Source organism: Cyprinodon tularosa, unplaced genomic scaffold, assembly GCF_016077235.1.
Source record: "Cyprinodon tularosa strain WSP-4 unplaced genomic scaffold, ASM1607723v1 ctg796, whole genome shotgun sequence".
Lineage (NCBI taxonomy): Eukaryota > Metazoa > Chordata > Actinopteri > Cyprinodontiformes > Cyprinodontidae > Cyprinodon > Cyprinodon tularosa.
Window position 1 is genome coordinate 1 of NW_024039558.1, and position 18,321 is coordinate 18,321.

Sequence of the window (18,321 nt, forward strand, 5' to 3'; positions counted from 1 at the left end):
AGGCAGCAGCGTCTGGATCAGCTGTCTGATCTACTTTCTATAGTTCTAGTGAGGATGCAGGCAGCAGCGTCTGGATCAGCTGTCTGATCTACTTTCTATAGTTCTAGTGAGGACGCAGGCAGCAGCGTCTGGATCAGCTGTCTGATCTACTTTCTATAGTTCTAGTGAGGATGCAGGCAGCAGCGTCTGGATCAGCTGTCTGATCTACTTTCTATAGTTCTAGTGAGGACGCAGGCAGCAGCGTCTGGATCAGCTGTCTGATCTACTTTCTATAGTTCTAGTGAGGACGCAGGCAGCAGCGTCTGGATCAGCTGTCTGATCTACTTTCTATAGTTCTAGTGAGGACGCAGGCAGCAGCGTCTGGATCAGCTGTCTGATCTACTTTCTATAGTTCTAGTGAGGACGCAGGCAGCAGCATCTGGATCAGCTGTCTGATCTACTTTCTATAGTTCTAGTGAGGACTCAGGCAGCAGCGTCTGGATCAGCTGTCTGATCTACTTTCTATAGTTCTAGTGAGGATGCAGGCAGCAGCGTCTGGATCAGCTGTCTGATCTACTTTCTATAGTTCTAGTGAGGACGCAGGCAGCAGCGTCTGGATCAGCTGTCTGATCTACTTTCTATAGTTCTAGTGAGGACGCAGGCAGCAGCGTCTGGATCAGCTGTCTGATCTACTTTCTATAGTTCTAGTGAGGACGCAGGCAGCAGCGTCTGGATCAGCTGTCTGATCTACTTTCTATAGTTCTAGTGAGGACGCAGGCAGCAGTGTCTGGATCAGCTGTCTGATCTACTTTCTATAGTTCTAGTGAGGACGCAGGCAGCAGCGTCTGGATCAGCTGTCTGATCTACTTTCTATAGTTCTAGTGAGGACACAGGCAGCAGCGTCTGGATCAGCTGTCTGATCTACTTTCTATAGTTCTAGTGAGGACGCAGGCAGCAGATGATGTATCCAAATAGAAAAATGCAATGGTGTAGAAATGGGAGAAGAAGAAGAAAGCGACTGCAACAAGCTAAATACATTTGTGCAAATCCAACTTTAATAGTTTAAAAACATTAAAATGCATTAAAATAGAGCTTTGACTCAAACATCTCAGAGTCTGCATTGAAAGTATACAAGTCATGCCAGCCGCTTGCAAGTTAGCATTAGCTTTACAGGTTCAACATTTGTCATGCTTTATTTTTAACAACGAGGAACAGAGTTTCATAGATTTCAATACAAAGGAAAAAACTGGGTGTAAATCTGCTCAAGTCTTGGAGTTAACAGCCAGTGACAAATTTCACAGCCATGCAGTGCAACTTTTAGTCTATATAGTGCAGATTATCCACCAGTCTCTGAGGGCCCGGTCACACCTTGCTGATTTAACCAGTGTCTCTCTGACGTCCCAGAGTCTCCTAAAACGCTTTCATATGCGGTACTTTCTATGTACTTTTTCAATTTTGGGCGTATACATAGAGTATTCAAGACGCGTCCAGAAATGATGTCCAATGTCAGCCTGACTTATGCATAACGCACGGCAGCGAAATTCCCATGAAATGATGCACAAACCAGTGTCCTGAGGGGGGCAGCGATGCGTCGGGAGGCGCCCGGCCTCCATAAGAAACCTAGCTGCTGTTTACTGACCACCAATACAAAGAATAAATAAAAAGAAAAAGAAAGATACTGCAGTGGCAGCAGATTGAGCGTCATGTCTGCTAGGAAGTGTGTTGGTGGTGGGCGTGAACGCAGGAAGGATCCATCACTCACCTTCTGGCTCACCCTATGATGGGGATGAAGTCTGGAGGAGAACTGACGGTTTCCTCCTGTGAACCCCCTTTATACCAAAACGCTGCCAATACGCCATTATACAGTAGCTGGAAGTTAGAAACACGTTCAGCGCTCGTCTGGAACACGTCAGATACGCTGATATGAAGAGAAGTTCTGGATAAGTTACGCAGACGTTATGCACAAGTTACTGGGAGGTTTAGGATAAGCTAGACGCCACAACTGATGAGGAACTGACACTGAACGGATGTCAGCCATCAGATAACTGACCTGGAACTGACGGCACACGGATGGCAGACGCTGGCATACGACGGAAGCATACAACGCACTCCCCGTATGTTGACGTGTTTCAGCGTACTTCAGTGTGTTCATGACAAAACGTACCCATAACTTATCCAATGTGTAGCAGCGTTTTACCAGATTTTTCTCACGTCAGGCAGACGCTGGTCTAAATCGCCAAGGTGTGACGGGGGCTTGAGAGGTTTTTCTTGATTCTTAATTCTAAAATTATTAAAATGAATTCTAAATATTTTAACACTGGATATGGAGTAAAGTTTCCACTAAAAAGGAAAGGGATCAAAATTTATTTGAAACAGAGTTATATTCAACTCTGTAGGTGTTAAAATAACACTTGTTTTTTAACTGTGTAATTTGAACAGCAGGTTTTTATAGGATGAAATTCTTCTCAGTATAAAGTCTCTCTTTTATAATATAATCTTGCGTATTGAGGAATTTATATCATTTATGGCCTATTTCACTTTCTTGAGCTTTTAATATGTTAAAATGCTGTTCCTTCATCAAAATCAAGGTGGTATTTTGCTTCGTTTATCTATGTCGGCATTATCCTTATGAAATCTGCTCTCTGGTCAGCAGCCCCTCCCTGTTCCAGTAAATAGCCACACAGGGAGAGGCTGCATCGTAATGAAAGTTTTTCTCTTCTGGGTCGGAAACAAAACACGAGAAGCAACAGATGTGTTGATTATATGTATAAGTTTCTCTATGGATCAAAAACAGCAAAGCTACTGCTTTAAAGTAACAGTGGAATAAAGAGGAGGTGAATCATTGTTGATGGCAGAGATCGTAGCTTTCCGAGGTTCAGAGTAGATGTCAATTTCACGACCACAGGGGGCGCTGTTGGGTGAGGCAGGATGGGATAAATGAACTTCAGAGTAATTTACTTCACCTTCAACCTGGAAGAAAACAAGAAGAAAACTTATTTTGTACATTTATATTTTCTAATCGTAATAATAACTAATTTCCTAATTATTTGCTGAACGTTTGGAGTCAATTAGATTTCCAGCAAATATTATTAGTAGTTGTAAATCATGTTTGTGATCTTATCATCATAAAAATACATTTTTTAATCACATCTGTGTAAAATATTGTAAAGATGGTCAGAACCCATAAATATTAAATAACAATCTGCTGAAACAGAACAGAAAATAAAAACCTCAGTGCTCCAAGTTCCTGCACTGTGTGTGAGAGTGAAACTATATGAGGGGAGTTTGGTTTTACGTTTTTTTATAACGCAGAATAGATACAACTGAAATAAAAATACCAAATCTGCTCATGAGTGTAAATATCTAACACTAATATCTTTAATGCTGTCCAGACTGTAGATGGACTAATATACTATATGTGTGTGTTTTGTTTTTTCTCAGTATCAGCCAGTACATGTGCATGTCGGCTGATTTATTAGGGAATTCTAAAAATCAACAATCTGGCCAAATTTATTAGTCCTCCAAAACCCTGAGATCCCAGGATGCAGACCATAAAGCAGAATTGTAGTTTAGTTTTAATAAATTTATAATAAAGTTGAACAACACTCTTAATGTATTAATAATTTTATAGAATGTGCTCCACTTTTTTATTGAACAATACTGCAGAGGGCAAATATTCAATTTATTCCTTTCAACAATTTGTTGATAAAAAACTTCTTTTGAGTAATGCACTAATTTAGGCAACGTAGCCTATTTTGTAGAAGGATAACTTTAACAATAGGAGTCTGGCTCCTGGTTTAGTTTAAAGCTGTTCTTTGAAGCAAATTGCCAGGAAACTGGAGAGAAAATGGCGCCATACGCGCCTACAGAGATCCTACTTAATCTGGACTAACTTTCTGCTGCTGTATAAAACAACTCTTTGCTAATGAGCAGCATATTTCTCTTCATTAAAAAAGAGAATAATAATAATCCTAGATATTTTTTTAATGCAGTTGCCAAACTTACCCAGAGCCATAGCTCTGTTGAACCGTCCATCCCACCTGATCTTAGCAGTAATGATTTTATAGGATTTTCTTTTTTATAAAAATAGTGATTTTATTAAAAATAAGGTAACTGGCACCCCTATAAATATGATCGGTTTATCTCTGGAAGGTGAAGCAGCATCTGAGGTAGTCATGGAATCTGAACCAGGTTTAGACTGCTTTGATCCAGTTGAACTTTCAGAGTTAGCAAAACTGTTGTTTCCATCTAAGCCTTCAACTTGTATGTTAGATCCAGTTCCAACCGTATTACTTAAGGATGTATTCGCTGTGTTTTCCACCTTTATTTCAGATGTGATTACTCTATCCCTGTTACAGGGATATGTACCTCAGGTTTTTAGGTTTACTGTATTCAAACTTTTGCTTAAGAAATTGTCTCCTGATCCAAATGATGTCTTGAATTATAGACCTATATCTAACCTTCCTTTATTATCTAAGATTTTTTTTAAATAGTTGCTAATCAGGTGTGCGACCACTTGCATGATAATGTAAGTAGCCATTAATTAAATGTTTGAGTCATTTCAGTCTGGCTTTAGAGCTCATCATAGCACTGAAACAGCTCTGGTTAAAGTCACTAATGATATTCTCATGGCCTCAGATAATGGACTTGTATCTGTGCTCGTCCTGTTGGATCTCAGTGCTGCATTTGATCCAGTTGATCATAATATTCTTTTAGAAAGACTTGAATGTTTTGTTGGAATTAAAGAAAAAGGTCTAGACTGGTTTAGATCTTATCTATCTGATTGATTTCAGTTTGTTCGTGTTAATGAGAAATCTTCCTCATGCTCAAAGGTTACCTGTGGAGTACCACAGGGATCAGTGCTAGGACCAATTCTCTTTACTATATATGCTCCCAATCAGTAGAGTTATTAGTTAGCATGGGATTCATTTCCACTGTTATGCTGATGATACCCAGCTATATCTGGCTATAAATCCTGATGAAATACATAATCCTATTACACAGGATTATGTATTTCTAGAGTTTTCCTCTTTCGTCTCTGAGATATTGCAAAAATTGGAAATCTCCTGTCCAGGGGTGATGCTGAGAAACTAGTTTATGCATTTGTTACTTCAAGGCTGGACTATTGTAATTCTTTACTATCAGGAAGTCCACAAACTGTAGTTAAAAGCCTTCAGCTGATCCAAAATGCTGCAGCCAGAGTTCTAATGAAAATTAAAAAGAGAGATCATATCTCTCCTATCCTGGCTTCTCTTCATTTGCTTCCTGTTAAATCCAGAATAGAATTTAAAATCCTCCTTCTCACATGTAAAGCCTTAAATGGCCAAGCTCCATCTGATATCAGAGATCTGATTGTTCCTTATGTTCCTAACAGAGCACTTCGCTCTCAATCTGCAGGTTTACTAGTGGTTCCTAGAATTTCTAAAAGTAGAATGGGAGGCAGATCTTTTAGTTATCAGGCTCCTCTCCTGTGGAACCAACTACCAGTTTTAGTCCTTGAGGCAGACACCCTGTCTACTTTTAAGGCTAGGCTTAAAACTTTCCTTTTTGATAAAGCTTCTAGTTAGAGTGGCTCAGGTTATCCTGAGCTATCTCTATAGTTCTGCTGCTATAGGCTTAGACTGCTGGAGGACATAGGGACCCCTTTTTCATCATTCTGCTTTACTCTATTCTCCCATTCCACAGTATGTGTGGAATAGATTAGATTATAGATGATAGATTTGGTTAAGTTTCTCAGTGTTTAGTCCTCTCTCTTCTAGACATACCTATGTGCTCATCTTTTACTGTGACTCAACTTGACTTAAACTTGACTTGTTTTAATTGTCTTTTGTTATCATAGTGTTATTTTTATTGTGTAAAAGGAGGAATGATGTTACATTGATCATTATCGGCCTTAAAATAATCTTTATCAGTTGATCACTAGTCCTGAAAGAGTCTCACTTACTTCATTGTCCGGACCGCTGGCCAGGCTGTATATATCTGTGCTTTCATCTCTCTTTGGGATGAAGTTGTTGGCGTAAACATAAACTGAAGCTAATTCTCCAGGACGTGGTTTGTTCCCTGTGTCCTGCTCTCTGATCTCCTCATAAACTGTGTTGACCTGCAGATCGAGAAGTTTATGTTGTATCAGGCAGCAGGTTTCAGAAACTGACACTTTAATGCTCAAATGATCCTGATAAAGATGTTTTAACAGTAACTCAGACTCACCGTTGTCATGTCACCATATTCTGCTTTCACTGGAGGAACTGAAAAAAAGAAGAAAAACAATTATTTGATTCAACATTTATAAACTGTTAGTGTCAGATTGTCAGGATCCAGAGATCTGCCACCTGATCTCCAGCAGAGAGCGCTGTGGGCCTCCTGAGCTGATTCCTCTACACACCTGGAGATCATCAGCTCATCAGAGGTCCACACTACTTAAGCAGCTGCCAGACCTTCCTTCGACGCCGGAGTGTTTACCTAGTTTGGTTAGCGGACCTGAGCCTCAGAACGTCTGAACTTTACTAGTAGACTCTAGAGAGGAACTAGTCTTCTAATCGCCTTTGTCTTTTGTGCTCACAGGAAACCCTGAAGCTCTGGATGAGCTCCACCTAGAAACCTGCCTGCCTGCTCATGAAAGCCAAACCTGAAGATTTCAGTTTGGATTCCTTCTTCAGCTCTTGGATAGAGCAAGGAACAAACCCAAGCCAGAAACCTTCTAGCTCGGAACTACAGTAGACGCTGCTGCTGCTTAAACTCTCTGCCACATCATTGACTCTGGACCTACGGTATCTCACCTCACGGCTCTGTTACAATCTCCTCAAGGTACATCTTGATTCTTCTCTCTATCAATCCATCATCAGCCTGGCTAACCAAACTCTCATCTCTCCAGAAACTCTGAGACCAGTCCCGGACCAGTACCAGAACCAGATCCAGTATATCATTGTACATCTTTCAATAAACCTTGTTAAACTTTCCTTCAGACTCCGTTGTGTTCTGCATGTGGGCTAAGTCCTTAAACCCAATCATGACACAGATATTATATTTAGTTTACCAGCTGGAAAATCTGAACCTTTGCTGCTCAGCAACCAATCAGAGAGAGACTATATGACAGTGGTGTCCTGGTAGGATATATGGACACGGATGCAGGTCAGCAGGTCATCTAACTGGGCTGAGGTGAGATGGAGGGCGTTCCTTGTCAGCGTGCAGCTCCTGGAGCAGCTGGTGAAACTCTCCACAAACTGAACATCTCTGAAATATCTTGTGAATCCAGAGATGGAGCCGAAGAGGCAGAGAACTGTGCTCTCTAGCTTTATTTGGTAAAAAAGATGAGATGTACTCGAGAAGACACTTTCCTGACCTTAATGTACACTCTAAGAAATGGTTCAAGTGGTTAGTATGCAAAGGTCAAAATAATAAATATTTTCAACCCCAAATATTATGTTTGCTGGATGAACACATATTATTCAATTGTTAACTTGATTTAAGGTGTTAGTTGAAATAGAAATGAAGATAAACTGTCTCAACTTGATAATTTACTAATTTTTAAGGTAATAGAATTAAGTTTACTCAACAAGGTAACATAATTAAGTTGATAAAACTCATATTTTTACAAGGCGTACTTAAAAAGCTGAAGACAAGGTTAATTTGCCCAGACACGTCTTGCAGACAAGACCACGCCTGTAAAAGAAGGACGGAGAAACGAAAGAGGCTTTATTTGCATAATTTGAAGTCATACTACATTTCTGGTAAGTGTCTTTTTGAAATTTCTGAAAAGCCACGCAATATTAATCCACAGTTGCTACGATACACATGAAACTCAAAAGAAATGTTAGCTAGTTCATGCCATATTCTGTATGTAGCATGTTGGTTAGATTTAGCTTTCTAAATGGTGCAAAATTGCACGTGGTGGTACCTCGCATTGTTTTGAAAGTGATTTTTACATCCCTGTGAAACAGTGGCGGCCGGCCCATAGGGGGCGCTGGGGCACCGCCCTCCCTGATAAGAAGAGAGAAACGTAAAATATATTTTTAGAAATTAACTCATAAATGTCAGTTTTACTCTCTAGAGTGTGTACCTATAAGCAAAACAAATTATATAAACTACATTTCCCTACCTACTGTCATTCATTTGTGGATTTCCACAGACAGACTCCTACCGTCTCTGTTCTGGGGGCGCTGATCAGACAGCCCCACATTTGCAGAGAATCTGTCAATCATGTACTATTGCTAGGTGAATTTAATGGCCAATCAGCGTCTCGGAACTTTATGGTATTGGGGCGCTGAAAATACTGCGCTTTAACAGGCTTCTGAACCCAAGCGCAGGTGCAGACAGTTAGAGGGAAGATGGCGAATGTAACGAACGAGATGCAGCTTCCACCAAATTCGGTGAGATCCTTATTTATCTACCCGTTTGCCAGAAGAACATCCCTGTTGTAGGATATGAACATTTCATGTCATGGTTATTGTGACTGTGACGAATCCACCTCGTCGCTTAAAACAACCTCTCTAACTTTGCGCGCCACACACACATTCCTGTTATACTGTGTTTGTGAGGACCAATACACTCGCGCACAGCCCAGTAGCTCCATGAACTTAAAACACACAAGCTGTTCCTGGTTACCTGCTGGCGTATTGTGTGTGTGTGTGTGTGTGTGGGGTGTGTGTGTGTGGATGTGTGGGGGGTGTGGGTGTGTACGTGTTTATGCTACGGGGACTTGTCATCTTCAGTCTGGCTGCGTCTTTGCTGGGTTCAAATCCAGTTTGGTGTAATTGAATAAGTCAATGAATCTGTGTAAAAGAATTAAGTTGTAAAAATTATTTGTTTTTGTACATCAATTGTTTGTGGAGGTAATATATGGACAAAACTGATTTATGAGAAGAAATCAGAAATAAGAGAGCCTGAGGGTAGGGGCTTAAACTATTTAATGAGGGGGAAGAAAAGCGGCAATTTTTGTTTTCTGTTTCTTTGTTACATTGCTGGTAACTGGAGGGAGGCTGAGGCCCAGAGTATCTTGTACATGTTTAGTTTCTTTTGCACACTGTTTTAAGTTTTTGAGCTCAATAAATCACCAACACCGGTAACCCGACTGAGACTGGATTCTTGGAGGCCAAAGAACCCCGTCACAGTGACCCAAATCATCACTGTTACTGTTATTATATAGTAAATTAAATCATTACTGTTAAATTGTATGTATTGTCCAATTGTTTATTTGAATTCTTATTCCGGATTAGTTGGAGACATACACTAGGCTATATCAGCCCCACCAAAAATATTTTTCACCAGCCGCCACTGCTGTGAGACAAAATTCTGTATTCAAGTCAGTGAAAGCAGTTTGTGAAGCCAGCACACTGACACTCCACTGGAAACGTTTTTTTTCATCTCGTTTTAACCGTCTCAAGATTAGTTTTCCTAAATTGTTAAACATTTTGGGTAGTAGTTCATTTTTACATTTTTTTTTTGTTCTGTTTTGTTTGTGCATTACAATCTACATTTCATAGTGAGGCAGCTGGCACATTTTTGTTTTCTAAATCACTTGAAAGTTTCATTAAGTTTCACCCACAAAGCCATTTTGTAAAACCATAGTTTTTTTTCTTTCATTTAGATGTTGCCATTGTCAAAAGAGAGACGATATGGGCTTTAGATAAGTCATCTAGATTTATTACCACACTTAAACAGCAGTCACTTTAAAGTTAAACTCAAGTTTTAGAAACACTGTTCTTTTTTAAAATGAATTGGACATGTAAAATTTGCAAGTTTGAAACATCAGGAAAAGCAGATGTTTATCTATTATTACTTCTTTCGGTTTCTTGTCATTTGAATTACTATTTTTGATTTTAGCCTTTTATTTAATGGTAGAGAATGTAAACTTTCAAGCACAACTGTGTGGATGTTTGAATCTGTATTTAGCAGGCTTAAAAGATGTATGGACTTTAAATATTGATACTGATTCTGACTTAGGATGAAGAGGGCATTACGAGTGAAGTGATAAGGATAATCATTGGAGGGACCACAGCATCTGACGGAACCAGAGCACGGATTGTGATTGAGGGAACAGAAGTCCTTCAAGACCTTGGTCCATCCAGAGCCTGTGCATTACTGATGGGACTTATGTACACCTTTAACCTCAACTACCCAAAAGTCCTTAAAAATACTGTGGAAGCATTTCAGAAGATATTCATTGGGCTGGATGGTTTGAAAGCCAGCTGGAGATGGCTGGATTCAGTTAAGATTATCTCACCAAAATCCAGATAATTCATTTGAATATGTTAAGAATAATTTTATTGTACCTGGATTAACCTGATTTATTGTCTTGTTTTGCTGCTGCTCATGACATCCTCAAGATTTTTTTCTGACTATATTTAAGAAATGTTATCTTTTGCACTAATGGTAAAAATGACCATTTGAATGCGTGTTCGTTTTTTGCAATAAAAAGAGCAAAAGAATAAAATTTCCTGTTTTTTTCGCAAACTTGGGTGAAACAATTTCATAGTACTCTAAATAATTGAGTTAACAATCTGCATAGACCTTTTTGAGTAGAATTGACTCAAAACAAAGAAGTTATGTTAGCTTATATAACTAACACCAAAACTTTATTTTCCTTCAAAAAGTTTAGTAATATTAAGTTCAATCAGCATTATTAAGCATTTAGACATCAATCTAAATCATATTGGTTATAATAAAAAAATTAAGTTTGTTGAATATAAAAGTTTCTTGATATATACTTGATAATGCTTGAGTTGTAAGTACTTAAAATGGTCCATGCAAATTGTTACCTCAATTTTTTTAAGTTGAACCATTATATTATTTTTTAGAGTGTAGACAGTGATCAGAAAAGAGGCAACAGACCCGTTTGCTTCTCATTCAGCATAAAGAGAGTCTGAGAGCCAGGCTCTGGTCCAACATTAGTGTCTAACCTCACAGATGCTCTTCTGGAGCAAAGGTCAGACATTCCTATCAACAAACTAAACCAACCTGATGGAAAACAGAGGAATTTCTATCTGATTCTTTTATTACAGGTTTTCCAATTTCTAAGGATTATCTGTAACATCTAATAAAAGTTGAATTTGGGGAAAATGAACCAGAGTGATTAAAGGTTTCTCCAGTTCATTTTCTGTAAATAATGGAGACAAAGTAGAGTTTGTTCTAACTCACCTTTCTGTTGTCTGAAGCTCTTCCTCTTGAAGAAGATGAGCAGAGCTGCTGCTAAAATGATGATCAGGATGGAAAGAATCAGACCCACATATAGCAGCAGACCTGCAGGGATGTTTATAGAAGAGTTGATTTAGTTTATCCCATCAGCTGCTCTGTTCCTCATAAACAGGCCATGTGCATTAATGTTCCTCCTTCATCAGCTGCTGATAAAAACAGAAGGTTTCTCCAGGCTAGGCAGAAGCCTCCACCACCAGGCCAGGCAGCAGCCTCCACCATCGGGCCAAGGAGGAGCCTCCACCACCAGGCCAGGCAGAAGCCTCCACCACCAGGCTAGGCAGAAGCCTCCACCACCAGGCCAGGCAGCAGCCTCCACCACCAGGCCAGGCAGCAGCCTCCACCACCAGGCCAGGCAGCAGCCTCTTCCACCAGGCCAGGCAGCAGCCTCCACCATCAGGCCAAGGAGGAGCCTCCACCACCAGGCTAGGCAGAAGCCTCCACCACCAGGCCAGGCAGCAGCCTCCACCACCAGGCTAGGCAGAAGCCTCCACCACCAGGCTAGGCAGAAGCCTCCACCACCAGGCCAGGCAGCAGCCTCCACCACCAGGCTAGGCAGAAGCCTCCACCACCAGGCCAGGCAGCAGCCTCTTCCACCAGGCCAGACAACAGCTTTCAACACCAGGCCAGGCACAGATGTGAGCTGACTACCTCGCCTCTGTGTAATCTGCCCTGGTTGCTGGGACTGCCACCTTGCTCTATCTCCAACCATGGCCACCAAAAGAGACATGGAGGACCTAAAACGAGCAAATGAGGACCTGAGGAAATCAGTGGAGTTCATGGCACACCAAATGGAAACTATGGCAAGTAAGCAAGATTCTCTGATGGGCTTGATGAAAGACATTAAGGAACTGAAAAAACAAAATGAGGAGAAAGATGCTAAGATTGTTCAACTCGAAGGCAGATTGTCTGAGTTAGAGCAATATACTCGAATGAATGATGTTATTATTACAGGACTTTCAACAAGACCCTCTTCATTTGCTACTGCAGTGAGGTCTGGCATCCAGGGTTCTTTGCCCATGGACCAGGATTTGGACTCTGTGGAGCAACAGGTGGTGAATTTTCTCCACGGAAAAGGCATTAGTATAAGCAAGGAGAACATTGAAGCTTGTCACCCTTTTCCTCAAATAGACAAAAGCAAACTACCTAACATCATCATGAGATTTGCAAACAGAAAATATAAAGTCAGTCTTTTGCGACAAGCCAAGAAGCTAAAAGGTTCAAAAGTTTATATTAATGAACATTTGACGAAGAGCAATGCTGATATTGCAAAGAGAGCTCGTTACCTGCGTAAAGAGGGAAAAATACAGGCAACATGGTCCTCAAATTGTAAGCTTTATATAAAACTTAATGGTGCACCTGAGCAGGCACGAGTTTTAGTAGTCAGGAGTCAGAAGGATTTAGAAAAATTTGTATGAGTCTGTGGTTTTTTTGATGTCATGCTGTTTTTAGTTTTATAGTTGGATATATTTAATGTTCTTTTTGATAGCTTATGACTGTGCCCAGTAAGGATATGCTTTACATTAAGTTGAACTTGCATAAGGGACTTGTGTTGGCTCATGTGAATGTATGTAGTTTACGTTACAAGTACCTGGACGTGGAGCAAATTGTCAGAGATAATTGTATCAACATCATTGCTGTTTCTGAGACCCATCTTGATCATTCCATCTCTGACTCAAGCATAGCCATTGATGGTTTTTCTGTTTTTAGGAAAGACAGAAATAGATTTGGGGGTGTAGTGGCTATTTATGTACAAAATAATTTACCTGCCAAAATACGCTTTGATTTGATGAGGGAGGACATCGAAGCATGCTGTGTACAAATACACATGCCTTATTTAAAACCACTTTTAGTTTGTTGCTTCTATAGACCCCCTAATGCAGATGCTGTATATATGACTGGGTTGTGTGAAATGTTTGATAAGATATCAGATAAAAATAGAGAGATTTATCTGCTGGGTGATGCAAATGTTGACTGGTTGGTGCATTCTTGTCCTAACAGGAAAACGTTACTCTCTATATTGAGTGCATGTAGTCTGTCCCAAATTGTTGAAGTCCCCACAAGAATAACTATTGGTAGTGATGGAACTATTTCTGGGACATGCATTGACCACATCTACACAAATGCTGCTCTCCAGTGCTCTAAGGTAATCTCTGTGCCTGTAGGTTTTAGTGACCATAATATAATTGCTATTAGTAGAAAAACAAAGATTCCAAAACCTAAAGCTAAAATCATTTTAACACGGTCCTATAAGCAATTTAATGAAGATTTATTTGTAAGTGAAATCGCTAATGCAAACTGGAATATGGTTTGTAGTGAGCATAACCCTGAAGCGGCACTGGATCTATTTATGTCAATGTTTATGGATGCTGTAAACAAATATGCTCCCTTAAAAAAGTTTGTTGTCAAAAATAGGTCTGCCCCTTGGCTTGACCCTAGTCTTAGGTCGCTAATGGCAGAGAGAGATTCAGCTAAAAAACTCTTTGTACTTTCTGGATCTATTGATGACAGGCGGAAATACTGTTCTCTACGTAATCAAGTCACAAAATTGAATAAGGTAAAAAAAAGGGACTACTTTAAACGAAGGTTATATGAGGCGAGGCACGATAGTAGAGGAATATGGAATGTTTTAAATGAAATCATGGGTCGGAACACAACTGTGTGCACACCCTTTGTTGAATCAAATGGATTTGTTCTCACAAAGCCAGGTGATATTGCTAATCATTTTAATGACTATTATATTGAGAAAGTATCTCAATTAAGGCAGACTATGAACACTTCACACAACATTAGATCATATGAATGTATTAAGAACATTATAATGAAAGGTAAAAGTTGTGAATTTGTATTTAAACAAGTTGACGTCCATAGGGTGGAACATTTGCTCCGTTCTCTTCCTGACAGTAAACTAGCTGGATTAGATAACCTGGATAGTAAATTGCTGAGAATGACTGCTGGTGTCATAGCAGCTCCCATCTGTCATATTTTTAATCGTTGCTTGGATGTGGGCCTATGTCCAAGGATCTGGAAGGAGGCTAAAGTTATTCCTTTACCTAAAGGTACTAAATCTGCTTTTAATGAGGGGAACTCTAGACCAATAAGTATTTTACCTGTTTTAAGTAAAATTATGGAAAGATTGGTACATGCACAATTTCAGGATTATTTTGTAAAAAACAAACTTTTTACAGACTCTCAACATGCATATAGAGCTGGCCACTCAACCTCTACTGCAATGATTCAAATGACTGATGACTGGCTTAAAGCGATGGATAAATCTATGTTGATAGGTGTTGTGTACCTGGATTTTAGTGCTGCTTTTGACATTCTGGACCATACTTTATTAACTGAGAAACTTAAATTTTATGGTTTTAATTCTTCGGCATTAAAGTGGATTGAAAGCTACCTGTCTTTTAGATCACAGAAGGTTTATCTGAATGGCAGCCTCTCCAGTAGAAGAAGTTTGGAGTGTGGAGTTCCACAGGGCAGCTGTTTAGGTCCTTTACTTTTTTCAATCTTTACTAATGATCTAGCTTGGGCTACAAAAAGTGCCAAAACTGTCCTGTACGCAGATGATACCACTTTGTATTATACTGCACCTTCATGCGGTGAATTTAATCAGGTTTTGAGCCAAGAACTGAATGTTGTATATGATTGGGTGGTAAGTAACAAACTGGCACTCAACATCTCTAAGACTAAGTGCATGGTAATTGGTTCAAGGCACAAGCTGTCCGCAAGCCCAAAGCTTGACTTAAAGTTTTGTGACTTGACGGTTCAACAAGTTGAAAGTGCCAAACTCCTTGGTGTGATGGTAGACTGTTCTCTGTCTTGGTCTCACCACATTAATTATATTATTGTGAAAATGGGAAGAGCAATTAGTTCCGCAAGGAAATGTTGCTCTTTTATGGCCCGTCCCCTTTTATGTCAAATAGTTCAGAGTCTAGTGTTGTGTCATCTTGACTATTGCTCTACAGTGTGGACATCTGCTGCCAGGGGTGAACTCAAAAAGCTACAGGTTGTTCAGAACAAGGCAGCACGGTTAGTACCGGGCTGCCACATTAGATCTAATGTCAACCAGATGCATTCCTGCCTTTCCTGGCTTACGGTTGAGCACAAGTTGCTTTTTAATACACTTATCCTGTTTAAGTCAGTCATGAGCAGTAATGTTCCTGCTTTTATACATTCACAAATTGTTTATAGTAATTCTGTTCATGACCACAACACTAGAGGTTCTTGTAATGGGCAGCTTGTTTTACCAGGTCCAAAAACCAATGCTCTAAAGAGATCCTTTATATATAGATCATTACACCTTTGGAATAATCTACCTCACTACATCCGCTACACTGAGAGTAAACTATCTTTTAAAAAGAATCTGAGACTCCATTTGATGCCCTGAAGTGTTTCTGTTTTATTGACTGTTTTATTATATTTGTTCTTGTTTTATTGGCTGTTTTATTTTACTTGTTCTTTTGTACTTCCTATAGTAATTTTAAGAAATTACATTTTTGGAAATTTTTATATTTGTAACTGTTTTTACTGTATGTTTTTAATGTGGACCCCAGGAAGACTAGCTGTTTGCCATGGCAACAGCTAATGGGGATCCTTAATAAAATTACAAAAAAAAAATTACTCTCTGACCCTGTTAACTTGAACAGGTCTGAGCCTCACCGATGAACAAAGCTGGACTTTAACAGACCCAAATCATCTCCTGAACATCTAAACATGAACAGATAATGTACCTGAAGCTGCAGCTGGTTTCTCAGAGACTCTGCTGGTTTCAGAGGAGGATGGAGAAGGTGAGGAACTCAGACTCTGTGTTGTTGTTGTTGTTGTGGAGGCTGCTGGGAGAAAAGTTGATCTAATAAAAGGTCCCAGAGTCCATTTTGGTTCTGAAGAATCTGAGGATGTGGAGATTAAACAGAATCAGAACAACTGAGGTCAAAATTTACATTCTTCTTGATTTTATGATCCATGTTTGTCTTCATGAGTCAGTTTGAACATGTTGGTCTTTAAAGTAGATCTGTTGAAAATCTGAGTGAAAAATTTAAAAACAGAAAAAACTCACCTTCAGTCACAGAGAGAATAAAATCATCACAGTGAGATTCCGTCCAGAAGATATACGAGGAATGATCTAAGCGACACTGGTACCGTCCTGAATCTGACTTTTTCAGCTTTGTGATGCTCACAATCAGATAATTAGATTTTCCTCTGTGATCATATCTAATGCTGTATCTGCCGCTCTGGAACATGTCCTCATTCGTATTAATCAGAATATTTCTTCCTTCACAGGTTTCCTTACAGAGGAACCTCCTGCTTCCAGAGTTCTTAAATTCACATCTAACTGTGATGCTTCCTCCTTCCGTTCCTCTGTAGGTTTCCACAGTTTCTCCATCCTGCAGAGATGCTGAGGAGATAAACAGTCAGTAGTTACTGTCAATGTTTAATATAATATAGTTGAAATATAGTTATAAATGAACCTGGATGCATTAGAATAAATTCACATTGAACCCAGAGTCTCAAACCAGTTCAGCTAAATTCTCTAAATAACTGCTTGGATCAACAACCTTCTGGTTTCTTTGACAGCTGATAAAATCTCCTCTGAGGACGTTTATAAAGTGAAGCTTTGGAGAAATAAAACATTTATCTGCTTTGTTTCTATTAGGATGGTTTTAGTGTCTCAGGTCTTGTTGGGTTACTTCTGCTTTCATGTTTCTACTCAACTGGTTTAAATATGATGAAAATAAGAAGTTTCCTGTGTTTCTATAAATAGTCTGAGCTGAACAATAAAGACTCTGAGCTCTTTAGGCGCCAACTGACAGTTTAGTTCCTCTATATTTACTTTTTGCCTTTTTGTTTTCTGTTCTTGCATTAAAATAATCAGTTTTAATCCTGAGCTTTAAAACTACAGCATATCTCACCTCAAAGGTCAACAGAATGAAAAAGACAAAATGAGGAAACAGAGTTCAGATTAAAACGTAAGACAAAAACTTTCTGATCAACTGTAAGGATTTAAAAAGATGAAGGACTGAGAGAAAATAAACTGATAGAAATAAAATAATGTACTCACTGAGGAAGAGGATGCAGATCAAAGTATAACAGACCTTCATCCTGAGCTGCTGATGGTTTCTAACTCTGCTTCTCTTCCTCCTTCACTGATAAACCAGGAACTTCTCTGAAGGATGGAGTTCCTCCTCTGACCACTAGAGGTCAGTCTCCTTGATATGTTTGATTTGATGTCTCATTAGATGATATACAGGTGCTGGTCATAAAATTAGAATATCATGAAAAAGTAGATTGATTTCAGTAATTCCATTTAAAAAGTGAAACTTGTATATTATATTCATACATTACATACAAACTCATATATTTCAGATGTTTATTTTGTTTAATTTTGATGATTACAAATGACAACAAATGAAAATCTCAAATTCATCATATCAGAAAATTAGAATATTGTGAAAAGGTTCAAAATTGATGGCCCCTGGTGCCACACTCTAATCAGCTAATTAACTCAAACCACCTGCAAAAGCCTTTAAATGGTCTTTCAGTCTAGTTCTATAGGCTACACAATCATGGGGAAGACTGCTGACTTGACAGTTGTCCAAAAGACGACCATCGACACCTTGCACAAGGAGGGCAAGACACAAAAGGTCATCGCTAAAGAGGCTGGCTGTTCACAGAGCTCAGTGTCCAAGCACATTAATAGAGAGGCGAAGGGAAGGAAAAGATGTGGTCGAAAAAAGTGTACAAGCAAGAGAGATAACCGCACCCTGGAGAGGATTGTGAAACAAAACCCCTTCAAAAATGTGGGGGAGATTCACAAAGAGTGGACTGCAGCTGGAGTGAGTGCTTCAAGAACCACCACACACAGACGTATGAAAGACATGGGTTTCTGCTGTCGCATTCCTTGTGTCAAGCCACTCTTGAACCACAGACAGCGTCAGAAGCGTCTTGCCTGGGCTAAAGAGAAACAGGACTGGACTGCTGGTGAGTGGTCCAAAGTCATGTTCTCTGATGAAAGTAAATTTTGCATTTCCTTTGGAAATCAAGGTCCCAGAGTCTGGAGGAAAAGAAGAGAGGCACTTCATCCACGTTGCTTGAAGTCCAGTGTAAAGTTTCCACAGTCAGTGATGGTTTGGGGTGCCATGTCATCTGCTG

General features: G+C 39.6%; 1 protein-coding gene across 1 annotated transcript; it reads right to left on the reverse strand.

The window, feature by feature from the left end:
* Positions 1-2,540: 2,540 nt before the first annotated feature.
* LOC119773994 lies at positions 2,541-17,374 on the reverse strand. Its single transcript, XM_038271245.1, has 7 exons — positions 17,231-17,374; positions 16,229-16,564; positions 15,903-16,061; positions 11,113-11,214; positions 6,187-6,224; positions 5,924-6,079; positions 2,541-2,949 (listed from the first exon to the last, which is right to left on the reverse strand). Exons 1-7 carry the CDS (start codon positions 17,268-17,270, stop codon positions 2,779-2,781), a joined length of 1,002 nt encoding a protein of 333 aa, XP_038127173.1. The 5' UTR covers positions 17,271-17,374; the 3' UTR covers positions 2,541-2,778.
* Positions 17,375-18,321: the final 947 nt, after the last annotated feature.

Bases quoted from the DNA above. Each gene is read 5' to 3' on its own strand.
- LOC119773994 (XM_038271245.1), bottom strand. From the start codon at position 17,270: ATGAAGGTCTGTTATACTTTGATCTGCATCCTCTTCCTCA. The intron at 6,080-6,186 runs GTGAGTCTGAGT...CTCGATCTGCAG, and splicing joins AATATGGTGACATGACAACG to GTCAACACAGTTTATGAGGA. The intron at 2,950-5,923 runs GTAAGTGAGACT...GTTTTCTTCCAG, and splicing joins CCAGCGGTCCGGACAATGAA to GTTGAAGGTGAAGTAAATTA.